The sequence below is a fragment of the Hippocampus zosterae genome, chromosome 17 (genome assembly GCF_025434085.1).
Source record: "Hippocampus zosterae strain Florida chromosome 17, ASM2543408v3, whole genome shotgun sequence".
Lineage (NCBI taxonomy): Eukaryota > Metazoa > Chordata > Actinopteri > Syngnathiformes > Syngnathidae > Hippocampus > Hippocampus zosterae.
The window spans coordinates 5,224,102-5,248,910 of NC_067467.1; the positions used below are offsets into that span (position 1 = coordinate 5,224,102).

General features: G+C 44.8%; 2 protein-coding genes and 1 long non-coding RNA gene across 8 annotated transcripts; 1 reads left to right on the top strand and 2 right to left on the bottom strand.

Annotated features, from left to right (window-relative positions):
- Positions 1–266: 266 nt before the first annotated feature.
- neurod2 (neuronal differentiation 2) lies at positions 267–4,655 on the bottom strand. 3 transcript variants are annotated; one of them, XM_052048653.1, is made up of 2 exons: positions 4,562–4,655; positions 267–1,539 (listed from the first exon to the last, which is right to left on the bottom strand). In XM_052048653.1, exons 1-2 carry the CDS (start codon positions 4,621–4,623, stop codon positions 441–443), a joined length of 1,161 nt encoding a protein of 386 aa, XP_051904613.1. In that variant the 5' UTR covers positions 4,624–4,655; the 3' UTR covers positions 267–440. The 3 variants fall into 3 exon arrangements, with proteins under 3 accessions (XP_051904613.1, XP_051904611.1, XP_051904612.1); XM_052048651.1 differs by lacking the exon at positions 4,562–4,655 and adding an exon at positions 4,261–4,399; XM_052048652.1 differs by lacking the exon at positions 4,562–4,655 and adding an exon at positions 4,080–4,217.
- On the top strand, positions 4,361–24,281 carry ppp1r1b (protein phosphatase 1, regulatory (inhibitor) subunit 1B). 4 transcript variants are annotated; one of them, XM_052048675.1, is made up of 6 exons: positions 4,361–4,500; positions 12,640–12,943; positions 19,470–19,559; positions 19,695–19,770; positions 22,249–22,353; positions 23,044–24,281. In XM_052048675.1, exons 2-6 carry the CDS (start codon positions 12,836–12,838, stop codon positions 23,193–23,195), a joined length of 531 nt encoding a protein of 176 aa, XP_051904635.1. In that variant the 5' UTR covers positions 4,361–4,500; positions 12,640–12,835; the 3' UTR covers positions 23,196–24,281. The 4 variants fall into 4 exon arrangements, with proteins under 4 accessions (XP_051904635.1, XP_051904637.1, XP_051904638.1 ...); XM_052048677.1 differs by having other exon boundaries at positions 19,470–19,553; XM_052048678.1 differs by lacking the exon at positions 22,249–22,353.
- On the bottom strand, positions 8,797–12,375 carry LOC127589494 (uncharacterized). Its single transcript, XR_007959420.1, has 2 exons — positions 12,254–12,375; positions 8,797–9,200 (listed from the first exon to the last, which is right to left on the bottom strand). It is a non-coding gene; the product is annotated as an uncharacterized LOC127589494 (long non-coding RNA).
- Positions 24,282–24,809: the final 528 nt, after the last annotated feature.

Here is a 24,809-nt window from a genome sequence, read left to right on the forward strand (position 1 = left end):
TGCTTGCTTTGATGTGCTAACATTGTTGTCTTAAACGTCAATAATTTGTATTTTTGAGTTATTACAACTTAAATCGCTGTTTCAAAAAATATAAGAAATACAAGTTTCGTTTGTTGTAGTGTACAGAAATCTCAGAATGTTTGCCGTTGAGAGGCGAAAATTCTGGGCATCAGGACAATTGTTAAAAAAAAAAACCAGCAAACGATTAATCGAATCTCTTTCAAAACGACGATTAATCGGATATTCGATTAGTTTGCGATTAATCGTTTTGCATCTCGTTTGAAAATAAAAGTGTACATTACACATCTCGGTGTCAAGTGGTAGCACATGTTTTCACGAATCATTTCCCTGACGATTCCAACCAACGAGAAAAAAAAAGTCAAATTAATGAAGCGTGAGTTAAGATTGTGGGCAGCAAGGGGGCGCCCTAGCGCTCGGGTTTAGTTGTGGAAAAAGGCATTAAGTTCGTCGTAGGCGGGCGCGCGCTCGTGGTGCAAGTGCATGTCGTGGTAAGGCAGAACGTTTTCCGAATGAATGGCGCCGCGTGCCCCCGATGAGCCGAACACCAGGTTGTGGGCGCCGCCCCCGCCGGCCCTGGAGCCGGGCAGGCCCGAGTAGTGCATAGAGTAGTGGTACGCCTTGTCGTGTTCGGGTGACGCCGCGCCTTGGTGCTTGAGGGCAAAGTTCCCGTTGACACACAGCGGCGGGCTGAGGGGCCCCTCATACTCGGGGCTGTTGTACTCCGGGGACCCGCCGCCGCCGCCATAAGCCGAGTCGTACGCGGGGCAGTAGCCGTGCGAGCCTAGCGGGTGCGAGTTCGAGCCCTGGCGGCAGTGCGGGCTGGACAGTCGGGCGCACTGGTACGGGTACGAGTGCATGGCGAAAGAACCCGAGCCGTAGCGGCCCCCCTCGGGACACTGCTGCTCGGTCAGGAAGTTTCGCGAGTTGAGCTGCAGGCAGCCGGCCACCAGGTTGGTGGTGGGCTGCGAGAGACCCTTGCACAAGGTCTGGACATAGGACACCAGGTCCGGTCGCTTGCCCGAGCGCAGGATCTCCGACAGGGCCCAGATGTAGTTCTTGGCCAGGCGCAGCGTCTCGATTTTGGAGAGTTTCTGCGTCTTGGAGTAGCAAGGCACCACCTTGCGCAGGTTGTCCAGCGCCGAATTGAGGTCGTGCATGCGGGTGCGCTCGCGGGCGTTAGCCTTGATGCGGCGCATCTTGGAGCGCTCAATGCGGGCCTGCGTCATCTTGCGCTTCTTGGGGCCCCGCTTCTTAGGGCGCTCGCCCTCCGTGTCGTCACCGTCGCACTCATCGTCCTCGGCACCGTCGTCCTCATCCTCATCATCCTCATCTTCGCCGGCGTGCTCAGAGTGTGTCCGGCTCCCGCCCAGCATTTCGGAGGAGGCGTCCATGTTATCCCGCGTGTCGCCGTCGTCCTCTTTGATCTTTTCGTCGTCGCTGTCGTCCGCCCAGCCCGAATATTTCTGCACGTCGGGGAGCAGTGAGGGATCGTTGAAAAGCCTTGTCAACATTTTGCCTCTGTGAGAGAAGGGAAAAGGAACACAAGCTATTAAATTGTAATTGCAATACCGAGGGGGAAAAAAATCGCAATAAGATATTTTTTAAAAATCCTTCATTCCAACCTCGATTTTTGTTCCTGATTCGCACGACAATAATTCCCTGTACATCTGCATTTAACTAATTGCCCAATTTTAACTTCCTGTTAGCCACTAAATCACCTTCGGTATATATGCACTTTGTGGAATGCCCCCAAATGCCACAAGGTGGCGACAAAGTGTCGTTCAAATAGGAAATGAGTTTTTCCAGGGAACTATGTTGAAATGATGCATCTCGACTGTGAAACAATCTTTGTATGTTGGGGCGGGGGGGGGGGCGTATGGTTAGGTTGGCTTGTTATGGAGAGTCTTCACCGAAAATGGACGTTTTTGTCAATCGTCACTATAAGCAATTAAAAAATCAGGTTCAGGGGCGGCATTTTGAATTATTTGTGGGTTTAAAGGGTGGGGGGTATTCTGCAAATATACTCACTCCCTGACTGCCCATTTTTTTCCTGTTTTTCTTTTTCAGGTGCAAATGGCAAATGTACAATTACGTTTTGCTGAAAGAAAACTTCAGAAGGCGCTATCCGGAAGTACAAACACGTCACAGAGGAAGGCAAGTTTTCCAAAGCAGAAGAAGACGACAGATTCCCTGAGCTCCACCATTATGACGGGTGCACCTTCGCTGATATCAGAGCTAAGTTTGAAGCAGATTCTTCAATTTGCGATCTCGGCTCTCCGGCAGCATTGATGTATTTCAAGGTCTGCAGTAATTTAAGATGGAACAACTTTAAAGTATAAATTGTTGACATTTGGGGCTAAAATGTTAGCACAACAAAGCAAGCAAGTTGTTTTCTCCAGCACAATTTGCCGAGCTGTTTTTACTTATATCTTTAAATTGGGCGCCGAGGAGGGGGTGGGGGGGGGGGGCATTGTGAGAGACAACCGTTCTGTAAACTCTTATTTCTTTGTTGCGATATGCGGGAAATGCCGTTTTCAAAACCGAATCCATTTTGGGACACACCGGAAAGGCGATATCACGCTTCACCTGTAAATTAAGTATTTGTTTTCACACATTGTACTCTGGTAGGAGTGGGGGCAAGTGAGGAGCGGGGTGGGGGTAAGGGGGGCACACTACAGGTCCCATGAGGGGGTGAGAAAGGGAAGAGGGAGGCCAGGCCGCCCACATCCACTCCTGGCTGCATTCCAACACTATTCATCCCGAATACATCTTGTCACAGGACGACAGAAGGACCACCCCCCCACCCCACCCAAAAATAAAAATCCTAATCTAATTGGGTGTATTGCCTCCTGTAAAATGACTCCAAATATTACATTCATGCTGCGAAATTACATTATTGAATTAAAACATATCAATAATGTAATCACAGTAAGCAAAAATAATTTCATTGCTTTAATTTTCATCTTGTTTTTAAAGTGTAAACCTTCCTGTTTTTGTTTTTTTAAATTTATTTATTTTTGGTACACATTTTGTGTATATTGAAAAATCACGTATAAAAGCAATGCGTTTTACATAACATTTTAGATTTTCAATGTTGATTTTGCAATCTATTTTTTATAAAACAAGGGTGTGTGACCCACGGATAACGTAATAGTGAACAATAGTCTGCCCCCCTCAAAAAGTGTATAAATTGGATATTTTTACACTACACCCCCCCTTTAACATACAATGTACATTTAAAAAAATCCGCAAATATAGAAGTAGAAGGAAATATCAAGGCCATTTGTTGTTAACTTAAAAAACGGGTCCACTGCCCTCAGCAAGAAAATGCATAAAATAAATAAGAGTGTTACAATTTAGCCTTCACTCTATGATTAATGGATTCCAAAAAATGTATTTTACAGCTCTGCAAAATGTAAGACGGTCGAACACTTTTGGGTAATTATCTTTACGTGTTGTGTGTGTGTGTGTGTGTGAGCACGCCAGGGGCAAAATCTACTTTTAAAACCACACACTCGCGTCTGTTTTCGTCGCGGCAATTAGAAGCAAAAACAATTAACAGGCCAAGCATGCAAAAACATGAAATTGATTTCACTGCACGCATGCGTACGCCTTTACAGATGGACACATGCTTGTCGGGCTTTTAGGGCTCGTGAAATATATAATAGTGGGCCGTGGGCTGTGATTTAATGAAGGACCCGAGACGTGGGTGTACTTTAAAGGAGCCGGTGTACGATGCAAATACATTGTCGGAGAAAAATCTGTAATTTCATGTTCAAAACTATTGCGTCGATATGAACGTTAATGACGTTTGATAGATTCGTTTGCTCCCAGCTGCATATTTAGAGCGCACTCCGACAAACGAAAACATGATTTGTAAATCATGAAATCTGGAAATTTCACTGCATACCGAGTCCGTATTAATTAGACGAAGCCTTGTTCTGATCGAAAACTGCCCATTTGAAACGCATACAGACGGAACAAAACGCGCGCTGGTTGTTTATTAAATGAACGGCAAAAAGCAGTCCTTCATTTTAGAGAAAAACAACATTGCTTACCCATCGACATGAATTCACCTGATGTCATTAGAGAGAAGTGGCGATTCAGCTAGTATCCATTTGCACAAAACACGTTGAACGCACGCGAATCGATTCCATTGATTTCCCCCCAAAAAAGGTGCGTTCGAGAGCATCCGTAAAACGCAATATTGTCTCTCCCCGCGTTCGCTCGCAAACTCACCTGCGCTTGAGCTCTTCTCGCGGGATGGGAGGGGAGGGGGTGGGGGCCCAGTAGCCAAGAAAAAAAGGAAGGGGTGGGGTCGCTTATTTATTTTTTATTTTTTTCCTTTCAGACCACCGTCTTCAGGGACCGGAGCGGCATGGTCGCTCCGCGTCGGCGTGCAGGTGCGTACGGCGCGCGGGCTCTTCCTTCACTGGGTGCCTCGCCCCCCCCCTTCCTCCGCCTCCTCCGCGAGAAAGGGTGAGCACAAGAAAGAGAGAGAATGAGGGAGAGAGAGAGAGAAAGAAGAGAGGAAGGTTACGTAGCAGCTATAAGGCTGCGATGCCAGCGCCCATATGGCTGCACGTCACTGGCAAGAGCCATCACATGAGGGGTCGGCTGATTGACATGCGCCCGCATTCGGAGGGATCTGGCCTCCCTGGAGGGGTGGAGCGAGAGGGATGGAGAGACATAGACGGAGAGCAAGAGAGTGAGGAGGAGGAATAGGAGGGCTTCGCCATCTGTCGCCACACTAGTGCGCACAAAGGCAGCAGAAAACCAAAACAAAACACACACACACAAACCTACACTGTAAACCCGAATTAGTGAGCAGAACTAAAAAAAAAGTGAGGTAATAAATTGCCTCATTTTTTTTTTTGAGTTGGTGAACTCAAAAGTTCTCGTTCTCTGAACTTCAATGCTTCGATTAGGTCCAACTTATATTTTTTGATATAGTTACTCAAAAGCTTTCAGTTAGAGCTACTCAATTGTTCTATGCTACTTACTTATAAATGTTAGTTTTCAAATTTTAATTTATTAAGTTAACGGAACAATCTCTAATTGCCTCACTTTTTTGGGGTTTGTGAACTCAAAAGTTCTCGTTCTCTGAACTTCAAGGTTTCGATTCGGACCTACTTATATTTTTTGAGATGGTCACTCAAAAGCTTTCATTTAGAGCAACTCTATTGTTTCTATGTTACTTATAAATGTCATTTTTCAAAACTTATTTTATTCAGTAAGGTGTACTCAAATCTTGTAATTAATTTGAACATTCGGGTTTACAGTACAATCAAATAAAATGGCGGAACACCCCAAAAAACCATTCAACCGAACCTCCTTTAAACTAAGGTATTTATTATTACACAGGTCACCCTTATTATGGATAGTATATGCATTGCATGGATAACCGCATTAAGCAGATCACCCGCTATTAAATCATATTAACACAAGCGATTAATCAGTTTAGCGTCCGCATAAGACTGTAGGCGGCTTATCGTACAATTACATCAATTAAGTGGAGAAGGTGCAGCCTGCCACACTGCGGGCCACTGGTGTGGGTGGAGGTGGGGGGGGGGGGGGGGTTTGGGAGAATGCATTAGAAGCGCATTAAGGCCGCCCGAGCAGAAGGCATATTGTTTATTTATTTACCTAATTGGATCCAATGATGCCATGCGGAAGCATCGTAGCCGTTTTGTTTCAGTTGACACATTTGAGAGGAAAAGCTCTGGTAAAAAATGGGCAAGTGACCTTATCGTACAGTGAATTCGGGAGGAAGGGGTGATGTTGTGGAATTCAAGTTATTCCGCCATTTTGTGCTCTTCTGGGAAGATTTTTGGGGTGGTGAGATCACAGAGAGATTTATGTTCATCCACATCGAACTGTTCTGATGGCAAATTGGCTCCCTAGGAATATACAGGAAGGGCTGCTGTTTTGGTTAGCAGGCCACTCGCTGTTAAGACTTTCATTCTGAGAAGATGCTACACTTGAAACTGGTAATCGGCTCAGTAATTCACTATTTCAGATTTAAGTGAACTGTGGTCAGTCTTTTTTTTTTTTTTAACAACTTCACTTCCATTTCTCTACCGTGATAAGGGAGGCGTTGATGTACACGTAAACCCGCTATCACCCGTTTAATGGTGTCTCACGTGCTGAGGTGATGATGCGGGCCGCAGGTGTGCCAATCGTGAAGGAGGGGTACGTCTCCATGTGAGGGAGCGTTGGCACGTGGCGGCACCCTGGCTGGCCCCCGTCGTCCAGTTTTTTGTCCGTCCCTGCACTGAGATCTCTATTTAGTGTGTATTAGTGGAGCTAATGCGGGAGAAATGAGCTCCATGACCGCCTCGTCCAATTTGGCTGGCGAAGAGTGTCGTCAGGCCGAGGGAGGCGGTGACGTGGTGGCGATACAAGCTAGTTGCATCGCCCGTGTGTGTGTGTGTGTGTGTGTGTGTGTGTAAGCAGAGGTCAAGTTTGCGTTCTATGTGATGATGCTTGTTCACTAATGAAGTCCATCCCTGATGGGATGCGGGGATGTGAACCTGGAAGCACACCAGCTAGCGTTTGTCGTCATCACGTTTTGGAGGCGTGGATCTGTTTCCACCGTCACTTGATGCAAAGATGGCTCAACACCTTGCATATGCACAACAGGACCGATGTGATGCCGCCAAAGACCGAAGCTTTCCAAAGCGGTCAACTGAGAAGAAGAAAAAAAAACAAAAAAAAAGAAAGAAAGCAGCTACATCATATTCGCAGTGGACATTTTGTTTTGGAGTCACGCAACATGCACTGTTGTGTGTTTAAACAGGGCTCCAAAAGCCACAATAGTATCAATTTTATTCAACCAAAAATCAGAATGGGCCTCAAAAAAATTCGTATCGGTTGAGCCCGAGCTGGGTCATTAACAAACTTGGGTATGCCCCGGTTAAAGGAAGCAAACTCATCAACAATAGTTAATGGGATGAATTAAGAGTAGCAAGGCCTCTGTGCCAGCCAAAGATGTGCCAAACAGAGGACTGGCAGGAGAAGGTCTCTAACAACCTTCAAGTGACCTTGCCAAAATGGATGCTGAATGTCAACGGCAGCATTTTAGCCAACGTTTGGCTGCGAGCGGGCCAAACAAACGGTGGAGGGGCTTCGAGGCCAGTACTCAAATCCTCAATCCCACTGTGTTGAATAGCATTACAGGCTAACGCATAGCTATGTAGCATCCCGACGCAATGATGGCTGGCGCAGGACTTCATTGTTTTTGTGGTATTTGCATTCTGAGAGATTTTTCTGGTTCGTGTTTCTCATCAGATTATGTCAAGGTGGGGAAATGTTTTATAGCTGAGGATGAACTGATCACTGTTATTGACCTGGATTTGTTTCTTTTTTTTGGGACATTCTGAAGGAATTCTTAGTTGGCGTTCCAGTCAGACCGACCCGGAAATTGCGGAATGTGGAAATGTGCTCCATAACTGAGGAGTTCTTCAATCGTGTTGCCTTTGGCACCTCTCATCACCCGCCCGCCATGTGCCCAAAATACTCTCAATGACGTTGTGTTTGTACGTAGATTAGTGGCAAGTGGGGAGGCCACCTGCTGTTGCTTTTGCTAAGCTAATCGACACGCGAAATAATAAAATGTTTAAATCTCCTTTTTTTTTTTTTCCTCTGAATGTCATCCAGTCGATGGTGAAAGTCACTTAGTTTCCCCTGCTCAATCCTCCCATCAGACATGCAAGGTGACGACCTGCACTTCTCTTGTCTTTCTGGACCTATTACTAGCACGCACACACGCACACCAGCCAGCATCCTGGACCCCATCTGCACTCTCCTTTCTCCAACCCACTAATTGCATATGCACAAATGCAAATGCCTATTAATTAATTACTTGACTAATTAGCGCAGTGGTATTTTAGAGCGATAAATCAAGTGGAGATGGGGCAGAGACGTCTGAAGGAGGAGGAAGATGTGGCGGGGCAGGGTCGCTGGGTCGATGGCGGAGTTTTAGGAGGAAGGGCCGCCAACACGCCGTGCGACGTCGACAAAGAAGCCGTGAGGTTTCCGAAAGGCGAAGTGCGAAAGGTAGAGGCGGATTCAATTTAGGTGGCACGTGAGCCCCCCCGACACCGTGCTCTGCCAGCTGTGTCGCTTGCTGGCAGGCGGCCAAGAGGCGGGCACCCACCAAAAGGGTCTTGGATGCATATTCATCCACAGTGGAAGGAGACACTGAAAAATTCAATCCAAATACCAGCTTTAGTCTGTCAATAAATTAAAACACCAAAATTGGCATCGTAAAACAGTACCACAATTTCCCCATCGGGAATAATGTCAAGTCAGTCAATTAGTCCCCTCACGTCCTAAAAGCTTTATGAACTGTCCAGGTGACACATTTTGACCTGTTCCTGCAGAAAGAGACATTAGCCACCGTATTGTAAAACTCCTCACTGGCGCTTCAGGCTTTCCTTTTGTTTTATTTGTCAATTCTTACAGTGAACTTGCGACTGACAACAGCTGGAAGCAGACACACTGCATCTTATTTGGAGAACTGCGTGAATGTGTTTCAAGTGAGTGGGAGGCTTGAAACTCTAAAAGACCTTTTTATGTGGTCTCTATTGCAGGTTTCTCCCTTTTTTAACATTTTTTTTTATATTTTTCATTTTAAATGGGGTTCACTGCAAAATAAAACGCCTTAAGAGAGGAAACTGGAAGCAGAAGTGAAAGCCTTGCAATAATTTGACTGCTATGTGCATTATCTTAAAATAAAATGACCAATCCATAAGAAGAAAACAGGAAGCAGCGTGACACTGTAACCTGCAATTTTTATTCACTGGGCAAGAATTCAACTCAAGTTACAAAGTATGTGGAAGTGGGTAATAGCTGGAATTCAGTAACAGACGTGTGCATTTTCTTTACTAGCCATTAGCCTTTACGAGGGGGGTTGTAGGAGCAGAACTGCATTTTTTTTTTTTTTTTTTTTTTGTCTGGTGGAGGTTGGTGATGATTCCGGAAGCTTTTGCAATGATTTGTCAGTTTGTGTGTGTAGGTGTGTCTAGCCCTCACTGTACACCGCTAGCGACGGACTGAAATATGCAATCTTCTTCGCTGGTCCGGCAGACAATGAGGTTCTTAATTGCAGCATCAGCAGGCTCCACCTTCTCCTCCTCCTCCAGCTCTTCTTCCCTTCACTTGTTCGTTTGGCGCATCTGCAGCAGAATCAAACATCGTCAGATACAATCAGTCATGCACTCACCTTCATACCGCTGAAGTGTGCTTCTCATTTACTTCCTATATGAGTGCAATTGTTTTTTTTAGACGATGAAGTCCACTTTATTCAGTCTACACATGAGAGAATTTACTCCCCCCCCCCCCCCCCCCCCCCATCATATCTTGTGCCAAGTCAGCCCCGCACCCGGCCAAGCTCGACCATCTTTTGGGATTTTTTTGCCTTTTAATTATAGTAAGAGAGGATTAATTATGGCAGTGGAAACAAGGGGGGGGGGGGGGCGGGGGGGCATGCATTATTGATGCTATGAGTGCAGGGCTAGAGGGGGTAGAGGGTGCTAATTAAATCACTGCCCCATTGCCACGTCCGCCATGTCTCCCACCTGCTACATCCCAGAGACCCCACCCTGGGCATTTTGCTCTCACAACACCCACGTGTTTCACATGGATTTCAAACACAAATAAACCAAATCGATATTCTTCTTTCTGTATAATCTAATAATCATCCGAGTTTATATGTAACCACAACAGCATGAGTAAAAGGGAAAAAACAACTACAACTAATGGAAGAAACAAGAAAAAAATTGCCTATCAACAAAAATCTATGAGGAGAAATAAGTGTAGGTTGCCCTCTAGTGGATTGCAGTTTACCTGCAACCGACGAGCATGATACTGATTGGTTTGGTTTGTTTATTGAACATAAAACATATACAGTAATAATTTGACAGAAAATAAGGTAGATAAAAAAGTAAAAGAAAGAAATCAGTCTTCATTCAACACAGTTATTATGTTCAAGGGAGTAGGATGAAGTAAAAAACTTATCTAGTCCTACTGATGCTGCATATAACCATAATTCAACGTAGAAGAAAGCAGAAACCAAGTGATAAACCACCCCAAGATAACAATTCTGTCACGAGATTAAAAGAAAAAGAAAAGGAAAACGTGAAAGTGTCAGTTGTGCATTTTGTGTGTGTGTGTGTGTGTGTGCGCGCGTGTATACAGCGAGAGAACCTGTAGTTCCCTAAAACGCCACCAGGTGGGAATGAACACGTTTGAAATGTACAAATTGTTGAGTACTGATACCTTAACTTGAGTTTAATTCTTTCCGTGACCCATCGATTTTCGAGAGTTTTTGAGAGCTTCCTGTGTTTCCCCGTACCTACGTGGATTATCTTCGAGTACAGTACTCCTTTTTCCTCCCACATTCCAAAAAACATCGAGACATTGCTTCAACATGCTGTATTGGAATCGAAATACCACAAGATGGCGCCATTTTTGTGGAAAAGTAGGACTGCATTTCTGTGAGGCAGGGCTTTGGTGGCATCTTGTGGAATTTTAAGGCGAAAGTTTTTCATCAGATCTAGAGGATAATTTTTTAAAAATCTGCGAAAAAAATGAATTACAAGTCGCTAAGTGTGAAAAGGCAGGATTACACTCTTCATATGAAATAAAATATTTTGTAGGTATGATCTTTTCTCGCCTTTTTCTGTTTCAAATGGCACTGACACAGAAAATAAAGGAACAATTTTCTTTTTTACTTGTTTAGACTTACATACTAGCAAATTACTTAAAATATTCACAACAGTATGACCAAGTAATAGATTATTTCTATTTGCGTTATTTATCGGATTGTGTTAGACTTTAGAGGTCTCACATGTGTACGAAATGACCGAGTCTTCACCCACAGAGCTACAAAGCAGATGGCACAAAGCGTCTCCCAGGAATAAATGAAACATATCCGGATTTCTCCCCCCCCCCACACACACACCTCCACCCCCACAACAAAAACAAACACAATGTCTCATCTGAATTAGGAATGGGAAGAAAAAAAAACAGATTTACTGGTGCCCTCAATCTGATTTTCTGCATGCGTAATCCACGCAGACGTTACGCACGCCACACTCAGAGAGCATTCTCCTCATTTACTTACGACCAGTTCAAAGTTAGTTGAAGTCTGCAGTCGTGAGCCTTCGGGGTTGAATGTTGTCTCTCTGATTTATGCTCCGGCATCCTTCCAAGGACCACTGCTCTACAACTGCTATCAAACTGTGATCATATTTCTGCTTTTGATGGTTTTAAGTGCAGCCAAGCTAAAGGATATTTATTTCATGCAATCTGGATTTGGAGTCAGATTAATCATTTTGTCGTACTCCTGGAGCCTCTGATGAGCCCCCTTGCCGTCTGTATTTCATCAGACGCAAATGCCTGCGCCGTAGTCGACATCAATTAATCACCCGGGTGCATTGTCTGCTTGAAAAATAAGAATAAATGTCGCGCTGCAATTGGACACCAAAGCGACAGCAACTGGATACAAAAGGATGATCGTTTACTTCCTGATAGTAGAACAGCCACAGAAGGCTCCTTAAGTATCAGTGGCTAGTATCGGCGGCCTTTTTGATGACACGATACATTGAAATAAAGAAATAAATACATAAATAAATCAATGATGTTCATATTTTTGGAGTTATGATGCACCTGTACTCCGCCTCATTACATTCAGTTGAAAGCGCATTATCGGGCAAGGGTGTGATGACATGACGGGTTGCCTGCGACTGTGTCTACAGTCTTTAATACGTTCCTCATGATTTATTTTATTTTATTTTTGTGTGGAATGCCGGCCAAACGCGCAGCAAGTTACGCAACAGCGCTGGCATGAATTCAAAGAGAGCAGTTTAAATTCTCCGGAATTTTCTTGCAGCTGCTTGTTTGTCAAGCTATTCCATTTTCCTCCATGAATAACGATGAGTGAGGGGCTACCTGGGGGAATGTGTGGGGGTGGGAGGGGAGGATGCCCAGGACTGGAGGAGCTTTGTGGAAACGTTAAGAAAAAAAAAAAGTATCAAATTCAGTCTCTGCACACTGACTCCCCCTTGTAGGCACTCCCACAACGAAGTAGTGATTGCGCCACAGCGGGATGCTTTTTTGACTCCACCAAACTATTTAAGGAGTATTGGTTGTGAGAAACGGACATGCAGAAAATTTCCCAAATTAAACAACTGTTCAAAGTCAGCAAAAAAAAAAATGCATTTTTTACTTATTTGAGGTAGACAACGTCACCGTTGGATCTCACTTCCTGTTTCAACCCCGAGAGTTGCGTTCTCCTGACTTGAACTTCAGCTCTTCTTCTTTCATCCACAGTCAAAGTTTAAGAAGACTAAACTGATGATTTCAGTTTTCCCCTCTGCTCCCTCCTCTCTTCCTCCTCCCCTTCGGCTCCAATCTCTCATTCACAAAGAGAGGCCAAAAGAGGCTCAACTGACGTGATGAGATTATTTTTTTTTCTCCCCCGTTTCACTCTGATCACAAATCCACCTCAGCTTAGAAAGTAAAAAGCTCATCCATCCTCTCTCTCTCTCTCTCTGGCTTTCTCTCCTCCCCCCTCATATGCCGCCCCTCGATTCCTCCCTCCCCATTCAGCAGCGTGTGAGGTCGGACGGACGCACGCACGCACCACTGGGCTCTTGCTTCTGCCGTTGCCGTACAGGTTGAGCCGAGAGGAGGAACCACAGCGGACTTTGACGGACCTCTCTCATCTGCTGGCTGTGCTTGAAAGAAGCGAGTCTCGAGGATCAGCAGGTCCTCCGGAGAGGTTGCACCGATTCCGTTTCGAGGAGCCATGGAGCCCTCCATGTCGACCGAGTTGGAGCCCAAAGAGCGGAGGAAGATCCATTTCGCCGTGCCGGCCTCGGGAGCCACCAACCTGGACCCCCGGCAAGTTGAGATGGTGAGTGGGCAGCGTTGTTCAACAAAACTTGTTTTTCAAGTGTCTCACAGTAGTTTGCAAGATCTCAACAACTTCCTGTCTGCTTGTCATTGAGAAACGATGGTGACATTTCTCTCTTGCCGCTTCCTCCGGGAGATTATCTCATCTCGACCCGCATCCTTCCTCCTATATCACCGCCGTTATTATCTGCACCATTGGTCCTGACCTTGAACGTTTTGCACACGTTGTTAATTTTGATCTCATGCTATGTCTACATGATTTCCGCCAAAGCAACAAGTGGCTCTGTAACACTGGCAATGGAAAAGGGAGTGCAGAACATTAACCAAATGATACTTTCAATGAATTGATCGCTTATTCCCCCACCGCCCACCCCATTGAAATTTGGTTAAATAACAAGTGAAAAAAAAAACGACAAAGGCACTCTAATAGAATGCAGACACCGATGCAAGTGGACTGTATCGTCAGATTTTTCGGTACAGCGCAGAGGAGTTGCCCGGTCACCATGGCGACGGAGCAGGCAACAATGTCACTCCGAGCTTCCCTCTCGGCAGACGACTGAAAAGGTCGACTCTAATGGACGGCTCCTTAGTTTGCGCTGGATCTTACGCATAACACTGGACACTTCTTTAGGAACACCCGCACAAAATAATAATGCTTCCTTCTGATTGATAGGGAGAATTGTATGTGTCAATCAGCCACAGATCAGGGACAAATTATTAGGAACAGCTCTCTGGAGAAGAAAACTCACTTCCTGGTTGTAATTTTTCGTCGCTTTGCCCTTCGCCACTCCTCCTACTAATGTCACCAACGTATACATTTTCAAGGAAAGCGCATATTTTGAGACTCGGGGAGACTTGAGATTCACTTGGGCGTACAAAATACTACTAAATTCAAGAACAAGCTGAGACACTTACGGTGACATTTAAAGCGGATTGAGCGACGTGGTCAAAAGAGACTGAACAGGACAACTGTGAAAAAAAAAATTAGTCCGCAATTCTTTGCAGAACATTAACTCATTCACTCCCAAAGACGTTTCTAAACGTCTTTTCAGACTTGGTCGAGAATTGGCTGGTACTGAATGAAAATCATGCGATCCATATACTGTTATGTGTTCTGAACTGTATTTCTTTTTAACTCATTCAGTACCAGCCAATTCTGGACCAAGTCTGAAAAGACGTTTAAAAACGTCTTTGGGAGTGAATGAGATTGAACCACAAAAACATGGCATGATTGTCAATGGAGAGGTTTCACCGACTTTACCCTTCAGAAATTCTTTGACTGGGTGACACTTGCGGCGCTATTTAGCGACAATTCAAATTTTGAATCACAGCGAAACCAGCGGCCGACGTTCGGCAAATCTTTTCCGAAGCCCCCACACTGCGTCTGTTTCGGCCACGTCGCTTTGTGTGCGGCTGGCTCAGCACGTCCGAGCTTTTAGGTTGCCCACCTGCCGTCCACTTTTTCTGGGTTAAACGTCAAGCGGCGACCTTTGAGGCTAGCCGTGTTTGTGGACAAACACGGGAGGTCTGGCAGGCTGTCAACACACAAGACACATCTGCACACTCCGCATCTTGACGGATGCCGCAAATGCTGGGAGAGAGGCGGGAATGTAATCGATGAAGCAATTTGGGAGGTGCTTAAAATGAGTTTCGGAGATCGTTGAAGTAAAGTAAAAGTATGTGCATATATTTAACCCTTTCAGGGAGCGCGGTTACTACATGTCGTCAGGTTACGGGGTGCATGAAAGGGTTCATATGGAGGCAGCGTGGGTTCAATGATTTGCAACCAGTCCATGGTGTATTTCAAAAAATTTGAAAATCACTAAATGAAAAAAAAAAAGCGCATTTTAACGGTGGTTGATTTCACGAGAAATTCTTGAGAAATATTACAGAAATCACCAAGGTTGATGACGCAAAAAGTACCAATGCAGAGATGAATGTAAAAAGTCAAACAACCCATATTTGTGTCACGTGACCACATATCCTCACATCAAAAGAACACACTAAACCGAACATCGCCTGCGCCAGTATGAATGTTATGTACACGGACTTGATTTTGAAAATCCCGCAAATTGCCCTGATGCTAATACGAAGGCGTTAATCGTGCAGCTTGAGTGTGTTTATAAACTTGTGTCATGTGTCAACAGCCTTAAAACATCAATATTGAGCCTGTACTGCATGTTGATGATAGTGTACACAAGCTTGTTGAGTATATGCGCCATCAACGCGGAGGCCTCGCCACGCTCGTCGGGTGTCGCCGTCCCACTTAGTGGCTCACGAGCGGCATTTGGATCAATCGAGGCTCTAACGCACGTCCGCTTGTCAGCGTCGGCGTACATGATGAGAACAAACAGTGGCGGCCATGACGGCAACAGGGGGAGGGATTAAGTCAGACACGGCGGATCAAACCCCGCGCAACATCTGGAGATAACTTGTCTCCGACGGTCATCGCACTCGGGCCCTTTAGAGCGGCTCCGCCTGTTGATTCTCCAGCGCGGTGTCCCCGTCTGCTCCGCTCACATTCTTCAGGATGAGTGCACAGAGGCGTTGATGGACAAACAAATGAGATTGGTCATCATCCCCACCCCCGTTTATCAAAACATGACACATATGTTGTAATCTCTAATTATCCCGGATGGATTTTTTTTTTCACGCCCAGTTGTTACGCACGCGACCTCGCTCACTGGACACTTCATTAGGTACACCTGTAAGTTTAACCCTTTTTGGGACAGCGGTCACTACAGTGGACATCCTATGATGTTATCAGGTTACAGGTTATCATTATTGGTGCATGAAAGGGTTAAATTTTTTTTTAAAGATTTTTTTTTAAAGCTCTCTTAGATGGTGGGTCTGAAATGCATCAATTATGATCAATCTCCAAGTCATATGTGATGACAATGAAACAGATCAGGACCTTGAAGAAAAAATGAATTAGTACAAAATAGATGTTATACAGGGGCGGCCCGGTAGTCCAGTGGTTAGCTCGTCGGCTTCACAGTGCAGAGGTACCGGGTTCGATTCCAGCTCCGGCCTCCCTGTGTGGAGTTTGCATGTTCTCCCCGGGCCTGCGTGGGTTTTCTCCGGGTGCTCCGGTTTCCTCCCACATTCCAAAAACATGCGTGGCAGGCTGATTGAACACTCTAAATTGTCCCTAGTTGTGAGTGTGAGTGCGAATGGTTGTTCGTCTCTGTGTGCCCTGCGATTGGCTGGCAACCGATTCAGGGTGTCCCCCGCCTACTGCCCGGAGACAGCTGGGATAGGCTCCAGCACCCCCCGCGACCCTAGTGAGGATCAAGCGGTTAGGAAGATGAATGAATGAATGAATGAATAGATGTTATACTGTATGCAAAAAAGGGACATCATGGCCTTTAGAAAGTCTCCCGAATGTCAACACGGTCTTTTGTTGTTGCGTCCTTCTGACTACAGCGTCGTTTGTCCCCGGAACAAACAGTTTGGTACGCCGCTATGTTTATCTTCATTTCCACACCGCAAATGAGAGAGAACAAGAGGAAAACATCGTGTTGTGCCGCTAACCTGTTTTCCCTTCATCTAGTTGTTACCTGCATCTCATTACAAGCAGGCTGGAGGGTGCTTGTATGAGATCATTGTGCCCCTGGGTCTCAATAGTCTATTCAGGGAAGCGAGGGCGAGGGTTTTGCTCATTGGAGAGCCCCTCCAGATGGGGCCAAAGTTCACCTGAGCAGCAAGACCCTTGATATAATTAGCGATACCGTTCATTTTGAATCCAAATGAACTCTCAGGCAACAGTTGTGCTTGTAATTAGCGTTGTCACGACCTTGACCGCCACCGCGATAGTCTCGGTGTTACCACAGATAGCCCAGCTCTCAGTGTCCGTGCTCATGGAACCGTTTTGTCTGAGCTTTGTCTGCAGGCGTAATCCTAAAAATCCTCTGGTGTCACAATGAATTTGTTTTCCCAGTCTGACCAGCGGACATCGGCTTTCCAACAAGCTGTGGAAAACATGTTTGGTTGCTGGTTCGTGTTTCCACTTTCAAAAGTTGGGCGGACTTGGCGTGGTGAGGGTGTGATGTCAACAAGTCCGCCAGTGACTGTCTAGTTGAGAGCTGGTTTTAAGAATAAGAGTGTAGGGGATGATCAAAACACTTTTTTTTTAATGTGGTTGTTTTTCCACACCAAACTCATACATGCAAGCCGTCAGCACCGTAACTCATTCTCTCCCAAAGACGTTTTTATACGTCTTTTCGGACTTGCTTTAGCATTGGCTGGTACTGAATATTAATTACAGGGTGTGACCCAAGACTTTTGAGCATCTCTTAAAGTGCGTATCACACGGTGGTCCCCCCCCCCCGCCCCCCAAGACTCCCTGTGATCTAGTTTACGCTGTCCTCGTGACGTTGCTTTTTATAGGCCTGCCGTCTGCTCGCTTGGGGAGCAGGTCCACATCGGCCCCATACCTCAGCGCGTTCAATTTCCGAAGCATCAGAGCAGAGGGTCATATTGGAGGGGAGAAAGGGGAGGGGGGAAGCGATGGCAGGGTGGGGAGGGTGGACGTAATGCGTAGTAATCTCCGCGCTCCAATCGCTGGCGCACATGAGGAAGTCACATACGATTATTACGTAAGAGATGTCAAGCGGGCTGGTTTTTAAGGCTGGAGAATTACTCGAGTGTGTTTGTGTCAGGGCCGCCATCATGGCCACCGGCCCGGGTGGTAAACATCATATTTTGGATTTGTGTTTGGTGCTTGTACGTAAGGGGACGTTATGTACTGTATGACATCAAATTTTGCACAGTAACAATCATGATATGTTTGTAGGCCATCGTGAAACAATTCTCATGCAATATTACTGTCATGGTAAAACATTTGACAAAATACAAATGATCACAAATTAACTTATCATGACATACCTTGGAATAATTTGATGTAATACGCTCTCATATTTTAAATAGCAAACTATTTGTGTAAAATTACATTTCTAATTTATCTTATCAAAGATCTCCATGTTTCTTAAATAATCCACATATATACCCTGTTATTCGCATCCTATGCAGGGTCGCCTCTATCATATCTAATAATAGCCCAAAATTAATCGACAATTTTAAATGTCCAAATAGCTCTTTTAATTTCATAATTCTAATCTGATAATAACATAGATTTGAAATGTCCAATAAATGTATAGTTAAAAAAAAAAACAACAACGGTGCATTTTTAATTGATGAAATTTAAAGCATCAAAAATCACATTTAAAATACCAAATATTCAAACCATTTTAAAAAATAATTGTACATGCATTTTCATATATTTTTATTATAATTAGTGTCCTCAACGTGGCCACATCTGGCGTCCGTCTGATCCATCTCGGGCTCCCATGGAAGGTTGATGGCAGTTGTCAGATGGCACAAGGCCCCCGGCTGTTTCACCTTGCCAGGGGGCAGTGGGTGGATAAATTTGACAATGGGGGGCTTGCTTTGGAGCGGGTGTGGTCGCAAGGAAGCCCTTTTGATAATCCTTGACCGTGAGGAGAAAGAGGACGGGAAACACAAACTCTTGTTCATTTAATCAGCGGCGTCACACTCCGATGATGGACGGGAAGGAGATCCAGGGATGAAATATGGGATGGTAAACAGGACGTTGGAGGTCAGAGCCTCGCGTGGGATGTCACAATCGAGGGAGGTGATTGCGTGGTGGTTGTGTTGTTTTGTGGCGCGGTTCCACCAGTGCGGCCTCTGTTTTGGCAACACTCACACACCGCTTCCCCCTGCTCCGCTCTCTTCCCGTCATGAGGTGCATGCACAAAGGTTCATGTCATGGCCAAGGTTGGTTGGCTGGCTCGATGTGCGCTAAGCCGTGCGTGCTTGCCGTTTTTATTAAATCCAACATGTTTCCTGGAGGTGGCAGCCTCAGCTGTCCACGGCGCGGAATGCAAAGCTATGTTCGCTGATAAATCCGCACATTCCTTCCATTCATCTCTGTCAAGTATGTGAAGCTACTTGCTAAAAATAATGAGCTGTTTTCCACCATTCCAGTTTTTCTTGTGTTTTTTTTCTTCAAGGCATGACTAAAGTGCCGCCACACTTTGGAAACCAACATCAGTTGCCCCTCATCCACGCACTAAGGAGTTGTACGTTAGCGGTTACCTCGCACAGTTGCCACATGCAGCTAGCTAGCTTGCTAAAATCAGTTGCCACGTGCAGCAAGCTAGCTGGCTAAAGTCAGTTGCCACGTGCAGCAAGCTAGCTTGCTAAAGTATGTTTTTTTTCATGATTTTGAAGCCTCATTTGCAATGAATTGAATGAATCAAATTGGGTTGTTAACATCACTCTTCTCTTTGGTGTGCCAAATTTACAAGTTATACCGTATTTATTCTCACTTTACAGGGACTTTAAACTTGTGGCTAGCAAGGTCAGACAATGCTCACGATTGCTCAAAAAATGTTCAAAATAATTCAAAATGGTAATGAAGACAGACTTTTTAGACATAATGGCATCTGATTTGGTATGCGTTTGTTTTTGACGTGCGTATGTGTGTTTGTATACCATGTTTGTAGATTCGGCGCAGGAGACCGACACCTGCCACCCTCTTCAGAGTAGCCGACCATACATCGCCCGAGGACGACCAGTCGAGCCATCAGGTAAAGGTGAAGTCCACCCTTTTTATACCGTTACTTCTTTGTTTCATCTTTTCAATTCAACTTGAGTCCCTCGATTGAATACAAATTGTATTAATATTTTGTTTAAAGTATTTGTCTTTTAAATGTCTACTTGTCCCACAGTGGGTCGTTGGGGACAACGGCGTCCTCAAACCAAAGCGAGTCAATCCAAACGTGTACCAGCCTCCATCACTTAAAGGTCAGTGCAAAAGTGCGTGCATATATGTGTGTGTATGTGTGTGTGTGTGTGTTTGGGTGTGTGACTTAACCTTGTGTTTTTATACCTTTTATTTGTTTTCCTGCCACGCTTCACAATGCATACAAACGAGGTCTTGAAATGCTCTATTGTATCATACAAGGTGAGGAAGGCTGCTCTGAAGTGAGAATGGAAGGCAGGATGGAAGCATTGAGGCAAGAATAATTAAAGGTTTGATAAAAGGAAAGATGAAAGGATGAAGGACGGGAGCAAGGAAGATAGGAAGGAAAGATGAATCGAAGTAAGAGAAGCCAGTCAAGGCGGAAGACAAGAATGAAGGAAAGAAAGAACGGAGTAAGGCAGGATGAAGGAAAGAAGGGAGTAATGATGGTTGTCTGAAGGAAACAGAAAAAAAGAAGAATGAAGGAAGGAAACAAGGCTGTAGGAAAGGAAGGAAGCAAGGAGTGTCGGAAAGATGGATGTAGGAGGGAAAAGAAGGAGGGAAGGAGGTAGGGAAGGATGAACGCTATGATTAAAACAAGGGAGGAATCATGGTTTTGTAAGGAAGGGAGTAAGGAAGGTAAGAAGGAAAGATGGATGAATGGAAGGATTGAAACAAGGAAGGAAGGAAGGAAGGAAGGAACGAAGGAACGAAGGAACGAAGGAACGAAGGAAGGGAGGGAGGGAGCCAGGCAGGCAGGGAGGGAGGAAGGAAGGAAGGAAGGAAGGAAGGAAGGAAGGAAGGAAGGAAGGAAGGAAGGAAGGAAGGAAGGAAGGAAGGAAGGAAGGAAGGAAGGAAGGAAGGAAGGAAGGAAGGAAGGAAGGAAGGAAGGAAGGAAGGAAGGAAGGAAGGAAGGAAGGAAGGAAGAGGCTTACCACCACTTTTAGGATCCCCACAAACAAACCCACAGCCAGACTAAAACCCAAATTTGAAATCTTAACTACCTTACCCCAGGCTAGAGACCTTATTTTGAAACCCTATCTCGAAGTCACATGATTAAACTGCGTCTCATAAATGTAAGCGTAACGGATAGCATAAGTGCAAATCTAATATAGACTGACATGTTTGAGCTAGTTTTGGCCCACCCGCTTGACGGCACCGATTGTGTACCGCGCAATTGTTTTGAGGTTTGAACGTGACATCATCTTGTGTGTGTGATTGTGCCACGGGAAAAGCGGACGGGGGATTAGAGCAGGACAGCTGTGTGTGTGAGTGTGGATCATCCTGGATTACGGTCGGGTGTGTGTACAGCTGTGCTACACGCACACACACACACACACACACACACACTGCAAATGCATACGTTGACACAAAGACCCTTTTGTGCTCTTATGCACAAGGTGTCCAAAGTGCGCACCGATGTTCTATTTCGACAAGATGTCTTCACACCTGCATCGCATTACGTGTCCATCGAGAGCGCAGGACCGCGCGTGTCATGCCAAGGTTGCATAAGCGGCCTTCTACCAGAATAGGTGACCCGATGCGGCGCCCGGGTGCGCGTCCCACACGTTGTGAAGGAGAGAAGAGGATGGGGTGGCGGCGAGGTGGCGCAGAGGAATTTAGAGAGGTGCTGTTATGAAAGAGAGGAGGGTGAGTCGGCGTGGCAAAGAAAAACCAAGAGAGACGCCAACGAACCCAGATGGCGGTAAACCTCAGCGTCGGGTTGTTGGGATGAAAATGGCGGGAAGAACTCATGATCCTGAAATTGTGAAAAATAAAGAGAATGATCAAAATGAGAATGTGAGGAACAGAATTTGGACGCAAGTGGTAAAACAGAGTCTCGTTATACAAAATTACAACAGAGAGCATGGCTCGATGCAGACCGCATAAATACCAAATAACTACAGAAAGCAACTCTCATTTTAAGTGAACTAAGAGCTTGGTTCTCTTTATTTAAGTAAACATGCCAGCGTTAGCCAAAAGGCCCATTTTTATCTTGAGTCCCGAGACAGGCAATCAATGTCACCCTAAAAGAAGAACAATAAAATACAAAGCAATAACAATACTTTTACTAAGAGCACAACTGATCGACAATTGCACAAACAGATGCAAAAACATGAAAAGATTCACAAAGCAAGGTGCCACCAAAAAGTCTTAGCTTGATTATCGAATGCTAGCTTCAAAGAGCCGTATGCTAACGTGTCGTCAGGCGTGGTAGCGATTCTCACTTGCCGCGTGTTTTCCTCGACTATTTTCTCCTATTTTGGAATTTTGCAACCTCCGGGATTTAAGTTTGACTTCTGAGACTCCGCTCTGCTGTCAAAACACAACAGACACATCCGTTTTCAGACAATTGTTGAACAATGTGCGTAAGACAACGACACCATTTTGTTTGGAGGAAACAGAAAGAGCTGAAGCGTGGTCAAAACAAAACACCAGACCCCTGTTATCCTTGTGTTTGTGTGTCGTCATCTCCCCGTGTGTTTGTGTGTGTACGTGTGTGTGTGTCCGTGTGTATGTGCGCGTGTACGTATGCATAGCTGTGCAGAAGATGGCCGAGGCGCACATGCAGAACCTCGGCGCCCACCCTCCTCTGGAGGACCCTCGTGAGGGCGAGGAGGATGACGACGAGGAAAAAGCTGCTGGTGAGGAGGAGGCTTTCGTTCCACCGTCAAACTGGAGCCGCCAACCACTGCGCTGCACACGTTCTTGTTTGTAGTTACTCTAAAAGGAAGAATACACCCGCTAGATTCTACCGTCAGGTCAGTTTTAACATGTATGACAAAGCAAAAGTGCAAACTCCACCTTTCAGGAAAAGAAAAAAAGAAAAGCAGCCAACTATCACTTGAAAACTCTTGTAAGTTTTGCCACAAGCGATTGCCTCGTATGTTACACTCCAGGCCTCTTGGGGGCAGTATAGCACTCATCTGTCAAATTAAAATAAGCACTCACTAGCTTTTTCTGTTACTAGCGTAGCATGTTTGTAGCATGAGCGAATGCCTCATATTTGATACCGCAAGCCTTTAGCACTAGTAGCTAATTGAAGCCTCGAAAAGTAATAATAGCACAATTTGATGACATGAGACATCCCAAGCTTAAAGGGGACAACATACATGTTTAAATTATTCTTCAGGGGCAAAGAAAGCACCTGATAGCTAAAGTATGTCAGTCTGGCTCGTCTAGCAAATTACACTATTGACCAGTGGGGTGTATTCTTTCTTTGGGCTTGTTCATTCTACCTGTTCCAGATCTTTCTGTGTTTCCACCGCTGTCAAAAACATCCCCAAGGTTTATTCGAAAACATTTTTTAAAAAAATCTTTCCCTCCGTGCTTAGACCACCAGGAAACGGCGACCGGCGACCAGTCGGAAGCGGCCCTCGGCGCCCAGGAGACAGATAAGCTGATCCAAGCAGCGCAGGTGGAGGGGGCGGAGGAGAGTGAGGAAGGGGGAGAAGGACGGGGGATGACGACAGAGAGTAATAACTGAGGAAACCTTCATTTTGATTCCCAACCAAAAGGACAGCACACAGACCACTTGCCTCCCTTTTACTTCGAACGCCGAGGTCGGTGTGACTTGGTAAAGAACGTTGCAAGCACTAACCTTTTACCCACCAACACTAAATTGGCCTTCTTCAACCAAAATAAAGCTTCAGTATGTTGGTCCCAGGAAGTGTTTTTGGGGGCGTTGTTTGTTTTTCAAAATTCGTAATTGTCTTTCAAGTGTTAAGATTTGTCAGTCAGCATCAAGATCTGAGCATGTGGAGCATGCAGCACACAGATCGTCAAACAGAAATATTGTGGAGGTCCACTTGCTAATCTGAACACATTCTGAGTTCTGGTGACTGGCTAACTTGAGGTTCCACTGTACAGTATTTTGAAGAGTCCCGTCACCACTTAATTTGCGTATACTGCCATCTAGTGGATATCAGTAATGAAAATTTATCAGTTGCAATTGAACCCCCTTCTTTTTTTTTTTTAATCAGTAATTTTAATGCAATGAAAAATACCAAAAAACAAACAAACAAAAAAACACACTTAGTGTAGTCTCAATGACACACCCAAGTTGTGTACTTTTCACATAGTGAGGGTGGAGTTACCTTTTTGGTAACGGACCTTTCAAGGGCAAAGCTACCTCACATGTTCTGCTGGACGCATGTCATCAAATCTTTTGGCTCCTCTTCTATTCATTCTTTTAATGCCACCAGACAGGTTTGGAATTCAGCGTTTTATAGAAACAGTTGCCGTAGTTACCATTTGACTGACATTTCAACAAAATTGATTTCCCACCACCATCCCCCACAGTATTTTTGCTTTGCTCTGATATTTGTAATAAATAAGTAAATAAATACATACATAAAAATAATCTACTGACTGTGATGAGCAAATCATGTATTTAGACTTGATTTTCTCCGCCTTGCTTTCCCCTCTCCTCTTCTCCGGTCCAAGGGTTGCCTGAGCTCACCGCTTTTTATTTTTATTGTTTTCTGTTGGCTCATTTTTAAATGTGTTTGCTGGTGTTTGTTTTCAAATGACCAACTTTCAAGAACAATGTTTGAATAAAACTTTTTTCCCCTCACTGCTATTGTCTTGTTTGCAATGTCAAACACTTTATGCGGATGTCCAGAAGGTCTGGACGCATGTACATTTTTTAGAAATTCAAATTTCACCATTTTATTCCATTAGACTATTGTCAGAACATATTTTGTAAGATTTCAATCATTTGTGATGTGAAGATTGATGCACTTTGCAAGATTCAAATCAACTCAATACTACCAAAGAAACTGTCATTTTCAAAAACGTTGGGGTTTTTTGTTGTTGTTTTGTTACACTAATTTTACTCCACATTTGCTCGCTCCTTAAAGCTCGTGGCTAAGTGTTATTTTACCCACTACACTTTTAGCTTACATAAAGTATTTAGAAAGGAACTATTACTGTATTTTTAATGATCAAATATTTTGATCATTTGAATACAGTAGATTACTCCTTTATACGTAAGTAATTATAGCTGTTCGTTATTTATTTGTTTTAGCACGAGATTGTTCTTAATTGGATTGGATTGGATACTTTATTGTCAAATGTGCTACAGCACAGATGAATGTGC

Coding starts and splice junctions, on each gene's coding strand:
- neurod2 (XM_052048653.1), bottom strand. CDS start 4,623: ATGGCTCTTGCCAGTGACGTGCAGCCATATGGGCGCTGGCATCGCAGC. Junction 1,540..4,561: donor CGCAGCCTTATAGCTGCTAC/GTAACCTTCCTC, acceptor CTTCTCTCACAG/AGGCAAAATGTTGACAAGGC.
- ppp1r1b (XM_052048675.1), top strand. CDS start 12,836: ATGGAGCCCTCCATGTCGACCGAGTTGGAGCCCAAAGAGCGGAGGAAG. Junction 19,560..19,694: donor AGTCGAGCCATCAGGTAAAG/GTGAAGTCCACC, acceptor CTTGTCCCACAG/TGGGTCGTTGGGGACAACGG. Junction 19,771..22,248: donor CCAGCCTCCATCACTTAAAG/GTCAGTGCAAAA, acceptor ACGTATGCATAG/CTGTGCAGAAGATGGCCGAG.